The sequence below is a fragment of the Phasianus colchicus genome, chromosome 4 (genome assembly GCF_987193195.1).
Source record: "Phasianus colchicus chromosome 4, bPhaCol1.hap1.1, whole genome shotgun sequence".
Classification (NCBI taxonomy): Eukaryota; Metazoa; Chordata; class Aves; order Galliformes; family Phasianidae; genus Phasianus; species Phasianus colchicus.
This window is the reverse complement of record NC_143439.1, coordinates 1,832,104-1,854,519: the sequence shown is the minus strand read 5'-3', so window position 1 is coordinate 1,854,519 and position 22,416 is coordinate 1,832,104. Positions and strand designations below refer to the sequence as shown.

Here is a 22,416-nt window from a genome sequence, read left to right as displayed (position 1 = left end):
ATCCAGGGAAAAAGCACTCTCTGTTGCGATGCCAGGCAAGTTCTGGGAGAAGACATTCCCAGAGAGCTGCATATTTGGGGAGGCACTTTAAAAGCCCAGACCTCTTTGTTTAAACTCCAGTTGAAGACAGACTCATAAACTCAGTGTATTTTTATTGGTTATTGTCTCATTTAATCCCCTTTGGAAAGGCAACAATAGAGGATTTAGTTATAGCGTTTTTTGTTTTGTTTTTTTCCCAAGCTAGTGAGGTTATTCCTTCACTCTGAAATTCGAAGCAGAATGTACCATACGTCTAGCTATGAACACAGCCAGGATACATCAGCCCACCCCATTTGCACTGTTCCTAACTCAACAATGAGCACCATTAGCCAGAGCATCACTTGAGAACAGAGGTCTTTGCCCAAATACCAGAGCTCAAAAGGGTGGATCCTCACCCTCACCCAAAAGTGCTCCTTATCTGAACTCCTGTGAAGCCTGTTTGAATTTCTTTCCTCCTGGACATAAGCCACAATGTGTACTTGCAGCCCAGAAGGCCAACTGTGTTCTGGGCTGCATTAAGGAGAAGTGGCCAACAGGGAGAAGGAGGTGATTGTCCCCCTCTACTCGGCTCTTGTGAGGCCCCATCTGCAGTGCTGCATCCAGGCTTGGGGCCCCCAGCACAAGAAAGAGATGGAGCTCTTGGTCCAGAGGAGGGCACTGAGGTGGTCAGAGGGCTGGAGCACCTCTCCTGTGAGGAAAGGTTGAGGGAACTGGGCTTGTTTAGCTTGGAGAAGAGAAGGCTCTGGGGAGATCTCACTGTGATCTTCCAATATTTGAAGGGAGCATATAAACAGGAGTGGGAACAGCTGTTTACAAGGGTGGATAGTGATAGGACAAGGGGAATGGTTTTAAACTGAGACAGGGGAGGTTTAGGTTAGATATTAGGAGGAAGTTTTTCAGCCAGAGGGTGGTGAGGCACTGGAACAGGTTGCCCAAGCAGGTTGTGGATGCCCCATCCCTGGAGGCTTGGCTTTCAAGGCCAGGCTGGATGTGGCTCTGGGCAGCCTGGTCTGCTGGTTGGCGACCTGCACACAGCAGGGGAGTTGAAACTAGATAATCCTTATAGTCCTTTTCAACCCAGGCCATACTATGATTCTACAGGTGGAAACCTGGAGTAGGGTACAAAGGGGCACTTCCAGAGGACAGAAAAAGCTTCTCACCAGCTTAAGTGTGGTCTAGTCACTGTCTCCCAAAACAAGCACCAAAACTCCCACAGACATCAGATACATCACTGGGTTATTCATGACAGCAAGAGGACACCTCTGTTTTTCACAGAATGACTTGAGTTGGAAGAGACCTTAAAGATCATCTATTCCAACTCCCTGTTATGGGCAGGGCTACCACCCACTAGACCAAGTTGCCCAGAGCCCATCCAGTCTGGCCTTGAACACCTCCAGGAGGAGGAGCCAAAGTTTCTCACTATCTTGTCTTCAAAAACAGGAACAAAACAAAACAAAACAAAAAAAAAAAAACAAAAAAAAAACACCACTCTCTCATGCTAGATGAAAACCTATTAACAAAGTAAGAAAATCAGCAGACTCCCACCATCCCTTCTGCAGACTACAGCAAACTGCCCTCAGACACAAATGCTAGTTTACCAACAGCCACCAGCATGCGGGTAAGAGACATTTGTTATGAGGGAAGAGGTGCATGAAAGAAAGGCTGCACCCTGAAATCCAATTTCACTCCTTTAATGGTGGACTTAGGCATCTGGAGTGTGTATGTGCAAAAGCCAGCTTCCAGTTCAGCTTGTAAAATCTTTTGTGGGGGTAGAGACTTTCCCAGTATTTTTCATGTTAGAATAAATTAACTTAAGTTTTCATGGAAGGTAGGAATGCATATGACTGAAATGAAAAGTCAGGCTAAAAATAGCACTAAACCAATTGCATTGTTCATAGTGAGGGAAAGGAAACCTGGGGGGGGAAAAAGAAATATATTTAACAGCTGTCTCAACAAAATGTCAGATTTATTCAAGATTTCTAAAATGGTCTTTGACAAGCCTTGACTCATTGTGTAGGGCTGGAAAGGGTATTGAGGGTGGACTATTTCTTGCGATTTATAGGAGACCACTGTGACTAGTTTGAAAAACCTGCATACAAGTGCAGTAAATTAAAACAGAAGCCTACGTAAGACGTGTACCTTGCAGACAAAAGACTTAAAGTATTCTTCAGTCTTAATCACCAGTGTGAGGTTTGCAAAGAGAAATGGGCTTCAAAGATTTCTACTAGCCAAATATGTTTTCTCCAATATTTAGAACTTGTTTATTCCATTAGCACTTTTTGGAAATGAAAATCTAAACCCATGCAGCTTGATCAAGCTTCCAAAGGCACTTGGACTCTGTATCAGAAAATGCTGAAGTTTTCAGTGGTTCATTAACACTAGATCATGTAGTTTCATTTACCGAAAAACTTGCTCTATGTGCCATGCAATCTCTACACAAGTACAACTTAAAAATCACTAAATCTTGTGTGTGCAGCACAGTGGAAAATAAAAGCATGTGCATTTGATCAAAGATGGATGTGTTGGCCTTTCCTTTAGCTCTGAGAGATAATTGCACACATTTTCATACAAAATTCAAACATTACCTAATCCATCAACAAAACTTTGTACGCACTGTACCATAGAGAAAGCACTTCAAACGTCTTCACTGGAAGCAAGCGGAAACTGAAAACCCTACAGCTAGAGGTTGCTCTGCATAAGTGTATTAGTTTCATATACTGAAGAGAAATCAGATTGTGATCTTCCTTGAAACCCTAGTTTTCCTTCTCCCTCCAGGCAGATACACACATTCCCTTGCAGAGTCCAAGCAATTACTGAGCTGAAGTTCCCTCCAGCTCCCACAGCCCTCTCCCAAGCTCTGCTAGTAAATCAATATAGGCAGCCCCTTTGGCTACTACCACAGGTCTGCAAAGGTACATGATGTTCACCACATAGTTTTAGAAAGGCACAGTGCATGTCTTCAGAGGTTCTGGCACTGGTTTGGATGGCCAGCACAACTGGATATGCAGGAGGGCCACTTCTGGGGAGTGGGAGACAGAAGCAGAGATGATGGCCTTAGCAATCACACATCACCTTGGGTATGCTAGAGCAACTAGTGGCTGGAGAATAAACTGAGGAGAGCATAGAGGCAAATGGTGTCCTATGGATATGCTTTGCTCCCCACTGCATTGTCATTATGCCAACTTACATCCTAGCTGGTTATTTGCATAATGCTCACTGCAAATCACCTATGAGATTCAGGACCGCAAATCTTACCATGCCCAGCCTACACAGTGGACCTGCAGCCTCTGTGTCACTATGCAAATTTTGGGACAGAAAACAAGCAAACCTCCCAGAAACTTCTGCTTCTGTATTAAAGACAAAGGGTTGAAGTAAGAAAAAGAAGAAAGTCACGGAGAAATGCAGGAGCAGAGCATTCCGTCATCTACCTTTTATGCAGCTCACAACCAGATCACCACATTTCAAAAACTGTTTGTCTGATGTGACTGTTGCTATGGGTAGTAGATATCGAGTGCACCTGCTCCAAATTGCCTCGTGAAACTACACTCAATAAGATTTCTGTTTTAAACCTTAGTAGAAAAGGCTCCTGCGCAGTACTAAGTCATCCACAGCTCCTGCCTTATTCCATAGAAACTATCAAAGACAGTACTTCCAAACTTCAGGAGTTACACTTGTTTATAGCAACTTCTCCCTTTCTTAGGTGACAGCTAAAATAAAGGAGCCTGATTTGGATTTCACAGATGTACCCATGTTTTACATGGCTTCCAGTCAGTGCAGAAGAACTACTGCAAGGGATTATAATCAGATGCAAAGCGTCTTTTATCTGTCGGACATCCTACACACTTCTATGAAATCATGGGCCAATTATCCCAGTAATGCGTTCTTCCTGGGCTGAATGAGTATCTCATCAATCACTCCAACATGTATTGCTCAAGCAGGGAGAATTATTATGGCAATATGACAGTGAAACCCAAGTGCATAGTAACTGAACAGATAGATTCCAAAAGTTTGGGATGTTCTTGCAATGGAAACAATGACAAATTACCAAAAAAAAAAACAAAAAAACCCATGACCTATTTAACCTCCTGATTTTCATTGCAAGGACAAGCACACAAATCTCAGGAAAAAGAAAAGGGGAAATAAGAAAAAAAAAAAACTTCCTTCTATTCCAGAACACCTTCCTTCATCAGCGTATGCTTGCAGTGCCTGGAACTACTGATTACTGCAGGGGACACAGGCTGCTTGATAGGAAAGTCAGATACACTGCTTATGAACAGTTGTCTGTGCATGTTTGCACTAATATATACACACACACAAACACACAGATATATATATTTGCCTTCCTAAATAAAAGAGAAAAAACTGTAAAGATGCACTACAACCATGATGAGCATGCTTTTTCTTTAGCTGCATAAAATGGAAAAGAAAGCAACTTCTGCATTCAATCTGTCTTCTGTGTGTACACGCACACAATCAGAATATGTATATACACAAAGAGTATGTACATACACAGATATATTCACATACACACACAGGGGAACAGTTAAATACAGAATTATTACAAGTATATCCACGCACATGCACACAGACAAAACCTTGGATTTCCAGCAAAGCTTGAGCAATTCAGTGCAATAAAAAAGGGCTCCTCACAGCAAAGTGCTTAACCAATGGCAGACTGTGTCCAAAGAGTGCCATTACCCCCAGGAACTGGGGGATTTGGCTGGAGTGTGCACTATGAACAAATGGCCTGAAATTTGTTAGGGGAAGGATGGGATTCAGCACAGTCAGGAGGCTTCATCTCCTCTGAAACCCTATGTTTCCTCCCCAGAGCAGATGAAAATGCAGTGTTTTTCCATACTTTAGAAGCTGTTGTTTTTTGTTGGTTTTTTTTTAAGAATCCAATTTCTGAAAACTATTGTATCCTCACAGCATTTTCAGAGTCAAATTCTCCTCTCAGGACCACTAGCAAAAGAATAACACTTTTCATTACTGATCTTGTTCTTGTATACAGACCAGCCAAAATTGAAAAATCTAATCAGAGGCCACTTCAGTGTGCTATTCCAGATGCCCACTAGGGATAAATGATGGCTTTGATATTGGCTATCTTCTGGAAATCATCTTTTCACTTTCACCTAGAACCCATAATTTGAAGTATTTGCAACTCCTCTCACCTTGAATTTAATATTTACAGCATGTTTTCTATTCTAGGATCTCAGAATTCCTCCTTGACTCCAGCTCATACATCACTTTTGTGTCGAACTCTGACCTCAGCTCTACTTGCATTCCCTACTCTGATGGAGCAGCTATTTCTGATTACAGACTGGCAAAATAAATCACAGAAAATTGGAGTTTCAAGGAAAGGAACATTTCATGTTTCATTGTGATGTTGTTATGAGACAGGCAGGCTTTCTTTGTTTGATTTATTTTTACCAGAGGATGTTCCATTTTACGTGCTTCCACAATATGAGTCTGTGTATTTGTGGTATTTCAGAGTCTCAAAAACCAGGCGGTTAAAATGCTCATGAATGGTGACTCTAGACTTCTGAGAACCAGTTTCTCCTAAGGCACTGCTGGCTCCAACTGCCCCACACAGCCATACTTCTCATGGCTTCAGAAATGCACAGAATCCCAGAATGGTTGAGATGGGGAGACCACTGGAGACCACCTGTTTCTCACCAAACAGGGACACGTGGAGCCCAGGACTATCAGATCATCACCCCTCAGTATCTCTTCCATCATCTGTATCAAGTTTTATATTATCATCAGAAATCTCGTGAAGTGGGGCATAAGACCTGCAGGAGGCTTTGTTATCCATTCAGCAGATACAAGGCCAGCTCACGTTTCCCACGGAGACCAGGGCCTGTGCATGGCTGGCTCCTTCCAGCCATCTGAGAGCCTCATTTACTTCTTCCTTATATGGTGTTCAGAGCTAAAAATTAGTTACTCCATACTAGCTTGTAACATTTCCCTAAGTGTTTTTATGTGATGCTTCTTAACCATAATGCAAAACATAGAGGAAATTTCTTATCTATGTGTAGCCAGTACCATTCTCTTTTTTGTAGGGGGGGAGGCAGGAGAGTCACTCCATCAGTGGGACTTGCAACTGGCAAAGGACACAAGAACATTAAGAACGTAATGCACTGAAATCAATACAGAACACATCATAATCAGGGATATCAGGCTTATGTCTTCAAAAGCAGTGCTTGACTAATGGATGCCAGTCTGAAAGACATTTTGAGTTTAAGCTCCCAGCTACCACAAGAGGATCAGTGTGCAAGGTCCCCTCTGCAAACAGTTCTGTGTAAATTTAAACAGAAAAGTAGCACAGCTACATATTTCTGTCATCTCCAAGTACAAACAAAAGGGCAAAGTAACAGATACACTGGCTCTTCTGACCATCTGTGATGCCAGCAATATGATGCTTCCAGTGGGTGTCCCAAGTTCAAGAGTACCGTATCGTGTAAATGCTCTAAACTAGTTCCTAAATCAGACCTGCGTTAAGTAGTCAGCATTTGCCCTCTCCTTATGAAATACGTATTTCATATGCAAAACTCCAAGTGTGTTTAGAAATCAGAAAGCAGAAAGCAGCAAGATGCAAGCTTTCCTCATAGGCAGAAGATACATTGTCCTAAAAATCACAACCGGAGGATTTTGTTTTACCTGTGACCATTCATCCAGCCCAAACAGAGCTTCGCTTAGACTGATAACAGGGCTGAATATCTCCCCCATGCTGGGCTAAATAATAAGGTAAGTTCCAGAGCTCAGTACTGCAGGAGACTGAAAGGGCCTTGGGGTAGGAATTAGTGAACTGAGTTTAACAATGTCCCTCTGGGGCAAGCAGATTTTCTTAAGCCCCTTTAATAGAAAACAAAACATATGCAGAGAGATACAATGATTTGTTCAAAATCACACTGAATTAAGCAAAGTTGAAAATGGAAGCCAGGTTTTTCCCAGCCTTGAGTCTCTTCTTCGAGCCATCCCTCTGCTTTCCCAGAACAAAGCAAATTAAATGGGGAGACTGATATATAGCAGAGAAAAGTAGCTGGGATTTGCCACCACTAAATCAGTGAGATATCATCTGCTTAATATATGAGGAAACATAAGGAGGGAAACCTCAAGTAACTGCTCAAAAGTCATTCTCCACAGTTAAATAGTCCAAGGAAAACCTTCTGATCATGCTCAATAAAAGTATTCATGGACACATTGCAGATGCAGTAAATAATATTATTAGGCCCTCTACAACTATAAATAGGTCAGAGATGCCAGATGCTTTTCTCCCGTCTTCACAAAATCAAGAGGTCTAGCAAAAAAACTGAATTCAGAGACACATCCCAAAAATAACAGCAGGCGTTTCAAATATGTGGATAGCTCCCATATCTAGAGACACGGCCATGCATAGCATAGCATTACAGAATTAAAGCTGTTACCTGCACACATTTGCGTGCATGGCCAGCATTAATGACACAGGCCATCTAGGAAGGATTAAGGATTACTTATCATTTCAACCCAATGAAAGAAGATCTACATTTCTCTTTCAGACACGTAATTCACAGGAGAATTGTGCTTGCCAACACTCTGAAAAAATAATCTTTCAGAATTCTTGCAAACCCGCTGTGTTATGATTTCATCTCATGAAATACAACACCTTTACATTAAACCTCATAAAACTAAATCCTGCTGGATCTCTTCCAGGCTCGGAGAATAAACAGCTATATCAGTAATGCCTAGAACAGTAAAATCTGGCCCACTGTCGCATGGCACGTTCCCATTTGCAGAGGGAAGCAGGTCTGCAAACAGCTAATTCACTTTGCTATTACAAAATCCTCACATATAACGAATTTCTCACCTAACTCGTCTAAGAAATACTTCAAGGGGGAAAAAGAATGCTTTGAACACCATAATGCATATTTATGTCTACTAGCCTTTTACCTAGTCCCTTCCTTCTCCCTAATGAAATATGTACTGCAGACCGGCTCTGGTTTCTAGCGAGAAGTGAGCTCAGTTGTGTCTGGAACTCTGGGAGATAGCAAGGGGGATGAAATCTGTTGTCAAAACAGTTCAAAGCACAGATGAGTATGTCCAATGAGATTACTTTTTAAAGCCTGATTATTTTGGCTTTGCAGTCTGAAGAGCTAAACCTTTCGGTTTTGCCAGTCCCACTCAGAGCATGAGTAAAGATATTAAAATAACCTGCACAAGTGCACTGGGAGACACAGACCTAGTGCAAAAGCCATCCTGGGGAACTTGCAACCAAATACCGGCCAAATGTTCTCCATACATAGCATATGGCCAAAGAACAAAAGCAATTTTCTATTTCAATTAGGCTCTTCCCTGCTCTTCACAGAGAAGAACGGTTCAATCCCTAAATCTGGGCAGCCTAAACGTGGGAACAGCAATCACAGATACGCACATCTTGCACATTCCTGGAGCCTCTCAGATCACTTTGCAGGCTAATTACACCTCAGGTGAACCACAATGAGATAATCTTCAGAGCTGAAGATTGCTCTGCACAGTGCACGAGCCAAGGCTAACATCACTCGATACCATGCCTCACCCTAAGATTTCCGTCCTCACTTTTTCCATTTGTGTCGGAGCACACCAAATTTTAGTAGCCAAGACTGGAAAATGATATTTCTATCGTAAAAGGCAAAAAAAAAAAAAAAAAAAGAAAAGGAAAAAAAAGGGGGGTAGGAGGGAAGGCAGACTGCCTTGAACCTTCCTGCCTGTGCTGGGGGCCTGGGTTAATGGTGCTGTAAAATGCCCGTGGCTAGTGACACAAAGCAGAGGGAGGAATCCCAGGGCTGAGGCCCCCAGCGGGTGAGAGCCGCAGTGGAGCGGACAAAGGTTTCCTGGGAACTGTCAGTGGGCCCTTTGTGAAGGAGGCAGAAGAGAAACGTCCCTATTAAGATGGGCAATGGGATGATGTAACAGCAGGGTGAGGTCGCTGACCCCAGTGCTGGGAATAATTGGAATGGGATGTGTGCTTGGAGCGCGGCTAATGGCACCCGGAGCTGCGCACTGAGCAGAGCCCTGCGTGACGCTGTCACCATCTCTCCCCAGGGCAGAGAAGGTGGCTGCCCCAAGGATGGCTCTGCTTGGATTTGGGGCCATCCCAGCCGGCACAGCGACTTTTGTCACTTTGGGGTGCACGACAGAAAGGATCAGCAGCTGTTCATATGCATGGCAACATAAGACGCCTGAGCTCGACCTAGCTGATGACCCAAGACCAGAATGAGCTGCTTTTGTTAGCTGCACACCCTGGGTGCCTGTGCAATGCAGCACCAGCTGAAATCTAAAGGCCCACAGAGGCATGTTGCACTTGAGGAAAGAAAGGGGAAAAAAAGACACAGGTGACAGAAATCCATGTGAAAGAGAAACTATTATCTAACATTATCATTCTTAAGGTTTTAATTTGAAATTGCAAGGATCATTTTGTGGTGAACCACAATGGAGACTTGTTTCAGCTTTGTTCATGTTTTTTCATCAGGGACAATTTCAAGTTCCAAATGTGTAACTCTTAAGTAGCTAAGGATACAAGTGTGTAAACCAAGATATCTGTATTTTCCATGTTACAGAATTTCACTAAACAATGTAATTTTTTCTAACAGGTGAAAATATTTATCCTAACCTGAATCTAAAATATTCTCTGCTGCAACCTTACTTACAGCAACTATGCAAACTTTTGTTTGCACAGAAGCCTTACAGAGAGGAAATCTTAAACAAATAAACCAGAGAATTATGCTCTCACCTTTTCCATCCCGAACACAAATCTAAGTTTTCCCTAGCAGTAGTCAATCAAACCAGCTACATATTGATTGGGAACATGAGTTACAAGATACAGCTTCAAAACGAGCATAGTTTCAACCAGAAAACCAAGCACCAATTTGGATGCCAAGGTCAGATCCCTTGGCTAGGTTTATTTTACAGACAAGTTTCAGCCCGCAGCACTTTTATATCACATAAAAACACAAATATCTAAATAAGAGTCTGCAATAAACCTAGCAAGCAAGATTTTTGCTCAGCAAAGCTGCTGCTCTAGCACACTGTAATTTCTTTAGAAGGAAATTAAGATAATGAGGTAAGAGAAAAACACACCACTTCTGTATCTTATTTGTTTATGACAAGCAATTGGGAAACACACAGATCAAAGGAAACTTGTACTGAGCAACTCAGCATTTGAAAATTAGTGAGCATCCCTCATCCCTTCTTCCTAAATTACCTGCATGCATCTGCACGTATCAAGAAATAAAAAGTACAGATGGGGAAGAAGAGTGTTCAAAATGCATGTCAGATGGGTTTCTCTACAAGCTTGTTCAAGTTTACTTTTCTATACGAAGTTCAGAAAGTTAAAACTGAATTTCAAATTTGCAAGGAGGCAAATAGTATAAGAAAGAAGAAATTAGAGACAACGACTAAAAGTTTGAATATATTCCTTGTTGATGAGTACTAACTAAGTGACCATTGCTGCTTTTTTTTTAATAATTTCTGAACTTCTTGAACAGTACTCATATAACACCATCATCAGCTATTTCACTCAAACTGGTCTTACGTCAGGTTCTTCAGAATGGGCCTCAAACATCTGGAATTTTATAAAAATAAATATATGGAAATACCAATTTTATAGTCTTCAAATGCATTTTAATTACTGATGTGTGTGCCTAATGGCTCAGTGATTTGAATCACTTTGTAATTTAACTACAATCCAACACAGGCTCATTTGTTGATTTGATTATGGCGTCAAATTGATCTGATTGTCTCACTGCTTTATTTTAAATCAGGTTTAATAATATTTTTTAAACAGCATAGCTTTAGGCAACAGCTTCTCTCGATTTTACTTGTTTAAGAATGTTTTGTTACAAGTTGCTCTTCAGGAGTTATTTCTCTCAACAACTAACGCATGCCCAATCCTCAAGGCCATTAGACTATTCAGCTGCAAACCGGATCATCTCCCTGACAGTAGGAATTGGTTCTTAAGATGGTTTCTGATTTATTTTTTTTTAAGATGGGTTTCTGTATCTGCCCCATTCCCACACTCATTTATAGCTGTTTTCTCTGTTAAGCACCACAGAGGCAAAGAAGCAGCTTCTTCCCTACAAGTCTGTAGCACGACAAGATCCCCAGCCCTCAGATCAACATCAGAGCTCATCACGTGCCCACAGGGCAGACAAAGTCATCTGACAAGGATCAGCAAAAGCCACCTGCTGTCTGAAACACCTTGCTGAGCTCAAACACGGGGCTGGAGTTAAGATACCCACACACTAGCACCCATAGGTGCTCCCAAGCAGTGGCAAGTCATTGATCAGGGGAATGCTACAGAGACCTACTGAGGATGTAGGTGGCCAAAGCCCATCCAACTCCTGATTTAAAGAGTGAAATTTGAAGCTAGACCCCTCATAGCTGTCAACAAGTACCAAAGTCTTACTGAAGACAATAAAGGTAGCATTCCTGCCCCATGCTGCCATTTCCATGGGGAAGCAGTTATTTTCCTTTTTTCCCTCCTGCAGCATGAATGCCTTACCTGAAGCACAGATCCCTTGCCATAAGCACTGTCTTTGCTCCAGCAGTGGGGCCCTGCTCTCTGCTGAAGGCGCTTGCTATTACCAGACTGCAAGAGGATGGGGAGAGGAGAGGCAGAAAATACTGTGAAGAGAAAAGATATATTACATTATAGCTTTTTAAAATAAAATACAGTAGGAACACCAGGTACCATGCCATCGGAGTCATGTAGGCTGTGGTCTCTGCTATCTCTAATTGTCATCCAACACATAGATGAGATAGATAATAACAGGAGCAGTAATCAGAAACAGACATTCCGCATGAGCAAAAAAGGCTTACCACGACAAAAACTGTAGCCAGATACAGATGTATGTCAGATAAATTTGAAGGATCTTAACTTGCTAAAGCACTAGCACGCATTTAGATCTAAATTTATATACAAATATATGTGTACGCGTGTATCCAAGTACCCACATTTACCATTTAATGTGAGATGAGGAAAGTAGAGAGCAACATTAAGAATACAGAGGCTTGGGATAATATTTAATAATGTTCTTGTGGAAAAAATTCAAAACTGGAAAAACTTGCCTGAGGATTTTAAGATACTAAATGCAAGGTGAACCATTGTGCTAAAATACAGGCAGAAAAACTAGAAAACTTGCTGTGACTTGGGTTTGTTTTCAATTTGAAAGTAATCAGCCCCAGTCTGATCTGCGCCCTTTGCAACATCAAACACAGATTACATATGGGCTAAAGTTCCAGTCCCCAACACAGTGCTTCTGGAGAACAGAACAGCCCAAGAACAGCAGGTAGAAACAGCGTATGCTACACATCGATACCTGGTGTCACTGGACAAAGAAATAACTACACAGCATGCACAAGCACCACCGAGGTTCTTCTTTCATATCCCCAGACAATCATTTCCCCTCAGGCACATAGCAACCTGCACCGCTTAGCACACGCTTGGCACCCCAAGTGAGCTGCTCACTACACCATGCACTGGCTGCTGCCTCCTCACTGAGCATTGTAAATGAAGAAAAGAAAGGCTAGGTGATTTCTTTAGGTTTCCTTTCAGGACAGGGAGGGGGAAGAAAAAAGATAAATTTGCAGCACGTGCAGTTTTTGACAACAGAGCTTTGAAACATTGCGGTAAGAGAAAACAAGGCTGCTGCCCAGTCCCAGATCTGGACAATGTTGAGTTCCACCTTATCAGCCCCTGAAACAGTCAGGAGTGATCTGCTGCTGAGCTGCCTCACGTCAAAACATGCGCAATACTGTTTCCCACCCCTCCCCAACAAATGCAACGGTGAGATTCAAGTAATAATAATCTTCAGATACTCTGACACCAGAGATCATTTTTAAAGGAAAGCAAACATTTTCATCATATTTTTCTTCCACCATGGGAAGAAAGCCAGCTTTCTTCCTCACCACTGCCATTTCACGGGTTGACGAGAATGAGCTAAAAAGCCACAGTTTTTCCACTCCACTCTACAATATTACTAACCAAAGGCTAATTGCTCAAGATCCAAGTTTATGCTTACAGGGTCCCCAGGGCCAGGATCTCTCCAGCCTGCTTGGTCTGGCTACCCCAGCTGCAAGCTGCAGCAGCTCATGGTCTCTCCCTTGCAGCCACAGCTTATCCCATGATTTTGCAGCCAAAAAGCACAGTACTGCCTGTGCATCAGAAGTAAAGGAGCAGGGTTCAGTGTAAGGAAAGCATCAGGCTTTTACTTCAAACTCATCACACCAGCAAAGCATGTCAGCAGGTCATGGAGGGCTGCAGAGTGGTCCTCACATGCACTATATAGCCAGGTAAAGGATCTCAAAGTAAGTGATCTCAGGGAAGCAGATTTCGAAGAATATATAAAGGAGAGATTGACCAACAGTATTTAATGCTGCCTGCATTGGAGCAAGTCTTGTCCATTTTTTTACTACATCAGCATCGATGCATCTCCCCCAGCCACTTCTCAGCTTCCAGGACAGGCCAGAAAGAGGTACAGAAGATCTGAGCTCACACTAAGGCTTGAGACAGAGAAAGTGGCACCATGACTTTGCTATCAATGACACAGACCACACGCTCTACTTGGACAGCAGAGATCGCTCTCAAGAACAAAAGAGTCAATTCATTTTCCCTACAGTTTGTTAATTCATTTTCACTAGTATCCATCAGACTATTTCTTCACAGTTTGTTTTGTAGGGTGGGGACCCCAGGCTATCCACTCATGGCACAGCCTCCATGAGTCCTGTTTTGCTCCTGCAGAGGAAGGCAAACATAGGGGCCTATCCATCAGGATCTGGGGAGACAGCAGCCATCTCACCAGGGGTCACTCAAGCCTCCTGTGTCATTTTGGGCCCCCAAACAGCATTTGGCTTTGCAGATCCAGGGAGCCCTACCCCAGTTGCATGGACAAGCAGAGAGCTCAGCCTCCTACTTCAGCACTTTCCTTGCAAGAGGGAAAAGTGAGGGTAACAGTGATGCAGTGGGTCTGGAAGGCTTGGGTTGGTTGTGTTTACATGATCTCAGGTCATTTCAAGTTTATAGTAAATGAGTTTGCCAAAGTTGAATAGAAATGGAAATAGGAAGGTCTCATAAAGCCTCATCTCAAATCAAAGCTTAATCCAGGAAAAAAATGCAGGAAAAAAAGGTGTGTAAACAGGAAACAAACAAGCAAGCAAACACAGTGGAAAAAACTGGGCAGATTTCTGTCAGAAATGTCTTATCCTCTGCTGTAGAAAGTGGTTATTATCTGTAATCTAAACAGACTTTTCAGATCTTGGGTGCTTGCTTGCAGTCTGCACAGCAAGCTGGATCTGTAGAGAGTGGCATAGGCAGCTGGCAAGTTGTCTTCTGACCACACTGACTTCCACCTGAAGGGATGTCAGTGGCACACAAAAAAATGGCAGGAAATAAAAAAAAAGGAGAGAGATTAAAAATTACAAAAAAAAAAAAAAAAAAAAAAAGTCATTTTTATAAAGATCCCTGTCATTCATTTAGAGTAACAGTAAACACGCTAGTAGATCCTCTTTCCTGAAGAGCAGTTTGAGGACCAAGTCTTGTGGGACCACCTCCAGGAGGTGACATCCCATGCAAGCAGCAACAGCGACAACCTCTGGCAGTCCTCAGGACTTGGCAAAACAGGCTTAAAATGGACACCATAAGTCATCCGTGGGGCTCAGTGCCATGGAAGACGACCGAGGCCAAGATCTGTTGCTTAAAGAAATGAATTGAACACAGATAGATGGCAAGAATATGTGGAGCTGAAGGAAATGGACTGCTTTTAAGCACTTTCACAAGGGGCGTTACACATCCATGGTATTTGTTTTCAGTGTTTGAGAGCCTGGTCTACAGGGAAGTCACACCCATGAGCATGCCCTATTGGAAAGGTCCTCCAAACCCTCCCTAAAATGACTGGCACTGGCTTCAAACAGGTACCAGCTGCCAGCCCAGGGCAGCACTGCAACCACTAGGCAAGCATGGCTGCCCCTTGCCCTCTCAGTGGATGCTGCAGGTCCCCTCCCTTTCTTATGCCACAGACAGTGACCAAAACTGGGTGAATAGGGACTGTGCAATTTACAGAAGTTATAAGGGTTTTATGGGAAGGGCTGGCTTCCCATAAAACATCTCTATAAGAAGATATATTCAGTAGCTGATTAATGAATGTGGTTTACCACAAAATGATACTACACAGGCCTACTCTCTTCAATAATAATCCCAGAAATAATATTATTAAAAATCCCAGAAATATCCAAGCTGCAATAGAGCTGTGCTGGGATCTCAGTGCTTTGTCTGCTGCTTCTCCCTATGTGACAAATCAGCACAAACATAATTCTTTGAGGGAGCTTCTAGATGAAGACAGAAGGGAAAGAGATGAGCCTGCATAGCATGGGGCCAGTCCCATGCTTAGCCCTAGAAGAACATGCCAGGCAATGGGATGTCAAAAACCCTTGGACACTCACAGCTGAGGAAAAATCCCTGATGTGGAGAGGGCTGTCAGTCCAGAAGCTTTACATCCAAGGTTTGCCTAGCTCTGTCTTCAGCACCTTGCAGGGATAGGCTGGGCAGGAGGGTTTGGTGCAGGTTTGGAGCTTCTCCATAAGAGTCCATCCTCAGACCCTCAAGCACAGCCCCATGGGCAGGGAGGTGCCTCCGTCAGGGGTGAGGAGCATGCTTGTGGTTCACATTTTCTTCTCCCTCTTGCCCTTCGCAGCCCTGGGTGCTGCAAGTGGGGGCACTCTGCACCCTCCCACAATGAGCTGGCTTACACCTCCTGCTCCCACGTCCAGGTGCTGAAGAAGTGAGCCGGCAACATCGCTTCACCGTCGGCGGTGAACGGATCAAACGTGGGCGCGGGGGGACGAGGAGAGAGCAGCGTCCTGCCGCTCCGCAGCGGCTCGGGAGCTGTAGAGCTCATCTCGAAGCAGCCGCGACCCCAAGGCGGCCCCGCAGCCCCTTCTCGGACAAGGGGCTCCGAGGGCTTTTGTTCGCGGGGATGTTTCCGCCCCTTCCCCACGCACACACTTTTAAGGATTTCCTGCCAGAAGACAATCCCCCCGAGCCGAAGCAGAGCAAGAAAGTAGTGACCAATCCTTTCCGGATGGCTGTCACCAAGCTCCTCCCAGCCCCCCGCTCCCCCTGCTATTTGCATACAAAACATCCAGAAAACTCCCGCTGGCCCCCGCACCTCTCTCAGAGCCTCCGTCCGTCGGGCAGCAGAGCAGCCTGAGCTGGGGCCCGCTCGGCACAACGCGCAGCCCACCGCCCCGCCATGCCGCGCCGCCTCTGCGCCCTGCTCCTGCTGGCCTCCCAGTGCCTGGGTCCGGCCGCCGGGCTCTTCCCCTTCGGGGAGCCCGACTTCTCCTACAAGCGCTCCAACTGCAAACCCATCCCCGCCCCGATGCTGCTGTGCCGAGGCATCGAGTACCAGAGCATGCGGCTGCCCAACCTGCTGGGGCATGAGACGGTGCAGGAGGTGCTGGAGCAGGCCTCCACCTGGATCCCGCTGGTGCAGAAGCAGTGTCACCCCGACACCAGGAAGTTCCTCTGCTCCCTCTTTGCCCCCGTCTGCATCGACGACCTGGACGAGATCATCCAGCCCTGCCACTCGCTCTGTGAGGAGGTGAAGGAGAGCTGCGCGCCGGTGATGTCTGCTTTCGGCTTCCCCTGGCCGGACATGCTGGACTGCAGCCGCTTCCCCAAGGACAATGACCTCTGCATCCCGCTGGCCAGCAGCGACCACATTCTCCCGGTCACCAGGGAAGGTAAGAGGTGGCTGCCCCGATGGTGGGTCCACTGCTCGGTCAGGCTCGAGGAGGTTCCCTCCGTGACACCCCAGCCCCGGGGACCGCTGCCTTTCCCCACAGCTCTGAAATGAAATGTTCTGGGCTCGGCTCCCAGCCCCTCAGGTGTGCTGGGTGGTGAGGCTGGCAGCAGTCACCTCCTTGTGGAGAATATCTGTGACCCCCGACTGGAGCCTCGTGGTTCCCTCAGCTGGTAATGGGAGCATCCCCCTCTTGCAGCAATCACTGCTGAAGTATGGGGTTGGGGAGCTCCCCCCACCTCCTTTTGCTCTTTTTGCAATAGGGGGGAAAAAAAAGTAAGAAAGAAAAAGGTTGTTTAGTGTGACCCTGTGTGCTCTCCTCCAGTGGCTTGTGACTAAAGTGAGGGAAAGGGGGAAGGCACGCAGTCAGTCTGTCTGGCTGGAAAAGCTGTGTTTCCCCGAAGGCTTCCCAACGCCACCTGCTGTTCCTTTCTCCTTGAGCCTGACCAGGACTGTCCCTTGCATTTCTAGCACCCAAAGTCTGCGATGCGTGCAAGAACAAAAATGAGGACGATAACGACATCATGGAAAACCTCTGCAAAAATGACTTTGGTAAGTGGCAGCATAGCCCCTCGATTAAAACTTGAGGGATTAGGAGCAGGTAAAACTCCCAGTGGAGTCAGAGAGACATGCCTGAATAAAGGCAGGGCTTTGTCTCATCTGCGGATGGATTCGTCCATCCTGTTGCATCTGAACATTCTTGTCATGAAACACAAAATTGCATCTCTGAGAAAAAAATGGCTCTTTTATAGTTCTTTCCTGTGTGCTGTTTCAAAGTAGTACTCTTTTTATGTGGACATTGCAGCCAAGCTGAATAGAAAATAAAGCAAAAGAAGGAATCTTTCATCTAGTCTATTGCCTGGGGAGAAGTACAGCAAAGCTTCACTTAGACATATGAGAGAGAGCTGCATGACATATAGCAAGAAAGAAAGACTTTCTCTGCAGATTAAGAATGAAGCTCAATATATCATTTGACAGAGAAGGTAATGCACAGACAACTGGGGATATAAACTTAATGTGAAGATCTGGGGTTAGAAGAGGATGAGAAAGCCTGTTCAACACGGACAACTGAAGGGCACATTATCTGCGTATTAGCATTTCAAGAGAAAAGGGGAATGAGGAGGGGAATTATTTTATAATAAGGCAGTATTTATACCTGGAAACAGATTTGTACTAGAAATATCTGCAAGAATTCAAAAGCTTCCCTTAAAATGAACAATAACAACAGAAAAACCAACGTCCTGTGGAACTGTGATTGCAGGACATAACTGCTAAAACAACCAATAGCTTTGGCCTGGCAAATTGCACTCAGATAAATCCTCCTAAAGCTAAATGTGCCCCACAGATTCTTAAAGCGACTTGTATCCCCCTCCTCCTTTTTTCACCAAATCAAATGCAGCTGTTGGACCAATTTGCCCTCTATGGGATCTATTCTTTGAAAGAAACAACAATGTATGTGAAATATCATTTCCTTGCAGGTTTGCCTAAAATCCTCTCCAGCCTAATAAATTAAGCTTAGAACTTTTCAGCTGCAGCAGAGATCAGGTTTCAGATTAGGTTTAGGTATTTGCCTCCCCACCACCCCTTCATATTCTAGGGTTTCAGGAACACATCCTGTCCCAGCGAAAGCTGGAGTGCTGCTTAACATAGCAAAGCTGCGTGTTTGCAAACAGGAGAAAAGCTGAAGAAAATATTAATGTAGGAAGGAAGGAAAAAGAGGGGGAGGGGAAAGAAGAGAAAAGAAACCCCAAAACCCTCAGCCCTAAGGTTGATTCAAACTGAAATGACTTGCATGCCCTTTCTGGCTTTAGAAATGGAGCCACCTGCTGCCTCTTCTGTCAGCCCTGACAGTTTAATTAGCAATAGAGCACCTCCCTCCCCAGGTCCTCTTTATGTGTACTAATGGGGAAAAAAACTCTTAATCTCTCTCCCTCTCACTCCCCTCCCCCCTCCCCTTGCTCTGTTAGCCTTGAAGATAAAAGTGAAGGAGATTGCCTACATCAATGGGGATACCAAGATCACCCCTGAAACAAAGAGCAAGACCATCTACAAGTTGAATGGGCTGACAGAAAGAGATCTGAGGAAGATCGTGCTCTGGCTAAAAGGTGGCCTCCAGTGTACCTGTGATGAGATGAACGACATCAATGTCCCCTACTTGGTGATGGGGCAAAAGCAAGCTGGGGAACTGGTGATAACCTCGCTGAAGCGGTGGCAGAAAGGGCAGCGGGCTTTTAAGCGGTTCTCCCGCAGCATCCGCAAACTGCAGTGTTAGTGGCTTTGGCTGTGTTGGCTTCAGCAGCCTCCTCTGTCCCAAGCTCTCCAGACCTCCCCAGCCTTCTTTCTTCAGCCTCTCTGCGCCTTGAGATGCCCTGGCCAGGAGACACAGCAACCGATCTCCAAGATGGGGAGAGCCCTCCATTTCTGTACATAGGTTAAATGTAATAAAAATATATATATCATGATTATTTTGGGGAAGTATTAAACTATCTCACTTAACAGTTGGTTTTTTTTTTTTTTTAATGGTTACAAATGTGACTCTTCTGAGGTTTTTCCCTCTTCATTTTGGTAATGCTGGTTCATTTATATTGCTGCCTCTCTGTATACGTGCATGTTTGTCGTGCAAAAGCAGGAGACAGAAAGACAGATGTGTGCGACTGGCCTGTCACAAGGGGTACGACTCTTTCACTGAGGTGAAATGGCTTGCCATCTATATTAAATTTATAAAAGTCATGTTACAACTCTTGCATGTGATACATAGGCACCAATAAGGGTATATTAACCATTCTCAAGTTTTATTTTCCACAAGACTGAGCCCTTTTCTTAGGAGGAAAAAAAAACCAAAATGAAAAGGTTTTGGAACTGGTTTATCTGAATGCAACTTTCTTTCTTATTATTTTGCAAATTAAACCATCTGTAGCCTAACTGTAACATACCTAGCGGTTAACCTGAAAGAGTTGTAAAATATTGCTTTAATTAACCTTGTAAATACTCCAGATAAATGTTATATTCTTGTATATAAACTTTACATCATAGTTTTCCTATTGTCTTGATTTGTTCTTGGACAAATTCACTTCAATCTGTTTTGGGAAAAAGGTGTCCAACTGAGCTTTGTCGTGGCAAAACAAGATTCACCCTTCTACCCAAATGACCAACAATCACCAACAGTGAAACTTGTCCTCTGATGCTGGCTGCGATTAAGAAAACCACGCAGTACCTCATTTCCCCAAAGACCAACCCATGTAACGTGAAGGTTGGGGTACACTTACCTCATTTTAATAGATTTCTGTTGAGCTCTTCAAGATAAAAAGTTTTCTGTGGTTTCTTTGATTGCCTACAATTTCATCCCACCTCAGAGGACTCTGCTGATGTGGAATAGCAATGAAATCACTTGCTTAAAAATCATACCCATTTATCCATTTTTTACGCTTGAAAAAGTCGTATTAAGGAGTCCAAGAGTAGACAAAAACCTGATCTGTAACCAACAATTCAGAATAACTTAAATGGTAGAGCAAAGTATGTTTTGTGTGCACTTTCACTATTCCTATTTAGAAAATAAACTGTTTGCACTACCCTAATAGTGTAACTAGAGCAATGTCTTTCAGTATTTTTCTTACAAATATTTTCTATGGAAGAGCATTACTTGCTAGAGTTCTATTATACTTATCCTGGATGGGCCTCTGAGCATCTTCTAGAGAAAGATACCCATGGCAGGGAGCTAGAACTAGATGGTCTTTAATGTCACTTCCAGCCAAACCATTCTATGTAGTTCTGTGAAAAATAATCTTACTTCCCACTACTGCCGTGCATACAAAGTTCCTTTTACCCTCATTTAAGAAGCTGACAAGCCCAGTACTTACAAGGACAGTGCTTCATGTTAGTCATTCACTGAGAGAATGCAAATCCAACCCAAGATTTTTTTTAGAAGTAAATAATCATAATAATTTCATATATTTGGTGTGATTTTTCACCTATCAGGATTGAAAGAAAAAATCTAATTTGTTTTAGAAAAATTCTTATTTGCCCTCTTCCCAAGTCTTCATGCGTTTATTATATCCCATACAAACAATGGTAGGACTTGGAGCAAGGAGGACAAGATCAGTCCTCACAAACATCCTCAGAAATATAGCAATAACAATTAAAAACAAAAAACAAACAAAACAACCAACAAAAAAACAACCCTCACTTCCAAACTGGTTCTTCAGTTTTTGTGAAACAGTATCTATTTAAAGTCCAATACTTTGCTGAAATAGCATAGCTTTAAAATTTTTCTTCTGAATGGACATAGCTTCCCAGGAACAGATTTGAGTCTTCTCACACTTGGGAGTAATTACTTTCATATCAGTAGTGTGTCCATCATCATCCAGATGTCACATAACTCTACCCATCTCCCTCAGCACATCACCTAACACCTGTCACTAAATGGGTCTTGGATATATTAGAGGGAACTAGCTCACAGAAAAAGGGCAGGTGGCTGGAGACAAGCCTGCAGAAAAATCAGACTGTGCTGCTTGGCGCTTTGAAGAGGCAGTGGTTGTAATGTGGGCTCTGGGGACCAAAACCAAACAACACACAGCCTGCCTAACTGACACTAAGTCCTCTTAGAGCAACCATAAAATTATCTTAATTGGGCTATCCTAGAAGGTAGCAGTAGTGATGCTGATGAAGACAGACAGGTCACAAGTTATTCACTCTGGGGTCATACCGAGGGCAAGACTACAGAAGAGATCTTTACTTAAATGGCTTGGATGTACAAAAAGACATTATCTAACCACAACATCACTCTGTCTTTAAAAATAATAATAATAAAAAATTCTTCCACCACAAAATAAACACTGTTACACCAGCTAAACCATGGAGGGGAACAAGAATAAACCAGATCTGCCAACATTTGAATCCGCCAGTACAACAGGTGTCCAGGATTAGCAGCGTTCTGTCCTTACTGATAAAGCCTTCTGCATGTGTCCCTGGATGGACTCACTGGTACCATCCAGTGAATTATGTGAAAGGAATTGCCTTTCACATAAACAGGGCTTGGGCGAACATGAAGAGTAATAGGAGTCACATCTTCTGAGTTGAGCTGTTCTAACAGCATTGTACCGTTCTCCACACTGAGCAGACAGAACATCAGGGTTGATGTTATACAACCCATTTCCGAAGGCGTATAAGCCAGACATTGCAAAGTCTTCAGCCAAAAATTAGAATTTCAGAGTCACAGCCTGAGGAAACTTCATTTGGCAGACGCTGGTAAAGAAGTAAACATGTACATTTTTTACATTTTTATCCTTACTCTTATTCACTCAACAACAACTGAAGATCTTTGATTGTGTCATGCAAAGAGTGAAACAAACATGTAAAAAGTGATTAGGACTTGCTACTCCTGATTAGTGTTTTGCATTTAGTGTGGAGTAACTTCATTACCTGGTACAGTGTGATTCAGTTCTAGCAGAAATTTGTTTCCAACTGATGAAAAAACACAACTTGTTGCATTTTTTTAGACACTTTTTGTCTTCCTCTAATTAAAAAAAAAACATTGTTAGGCAGCCAACTGTGTAGCTCCACTGTA

At 43.6% G+C, this 22,416-nt stretch overlaps 1 protein-coding gene across 1 annotated transcript; it reads left to right on the top strand.

Moving 5' to 3' along the window:
• Window positions 1-16,194: 16,194 nt before the first annotated feature.
• SFRP2 (secreted frizzled related protein 2) lies at window positions 16,195-19,885 on the top strand. Its single transcript, XM_031614276.2, has 3 exons — window positions 16,195-16,794; window positions 17,325-17,405; window positions 18,821-19,885. Exons 1-3 carry the CDS (start codon window positions 16,302-16,304, stop codon window positions 19,123-19,125), a joined length of 879 nt encoding a protein of 292 aa, XP_031470136.1. The 5' UTR covers window positions 16,195-16,301; the 3' UTR covers window positions 19,126-19,885.
• Window positions 19,886-22,416: the final 2,531 nt, after the last annotated feature.

What these genes read in the sequence shown, in the direction of transcription:
- SFRP2 (XM_031614276.2), top strand. Translation starts at nt 16,302, where the DNA reads ATGCCGCGCCGCCTCTGCGCCCTGCTCCTGCTGGCCTCCCAGTGCCTG. An exon ending in TCTCCCGGTCACCAGGGAAG is followed by an intron (nt 16,795 to 17,324) that starts GTAAGAGGTGGC and finishes TTGCATTTCTAG; the next exon opens with CACCCAAAGTCTGCGATGCG. An exon ending in CCTCTGCAAAAATGACTTTG is followed by an intron (nt 17,406 to 18,820) that starts GTAAGTGGCAGC and finishes TTGCTCTGTTAG; the next exon opens with CCTTGAAGATAAAAGTGAAG.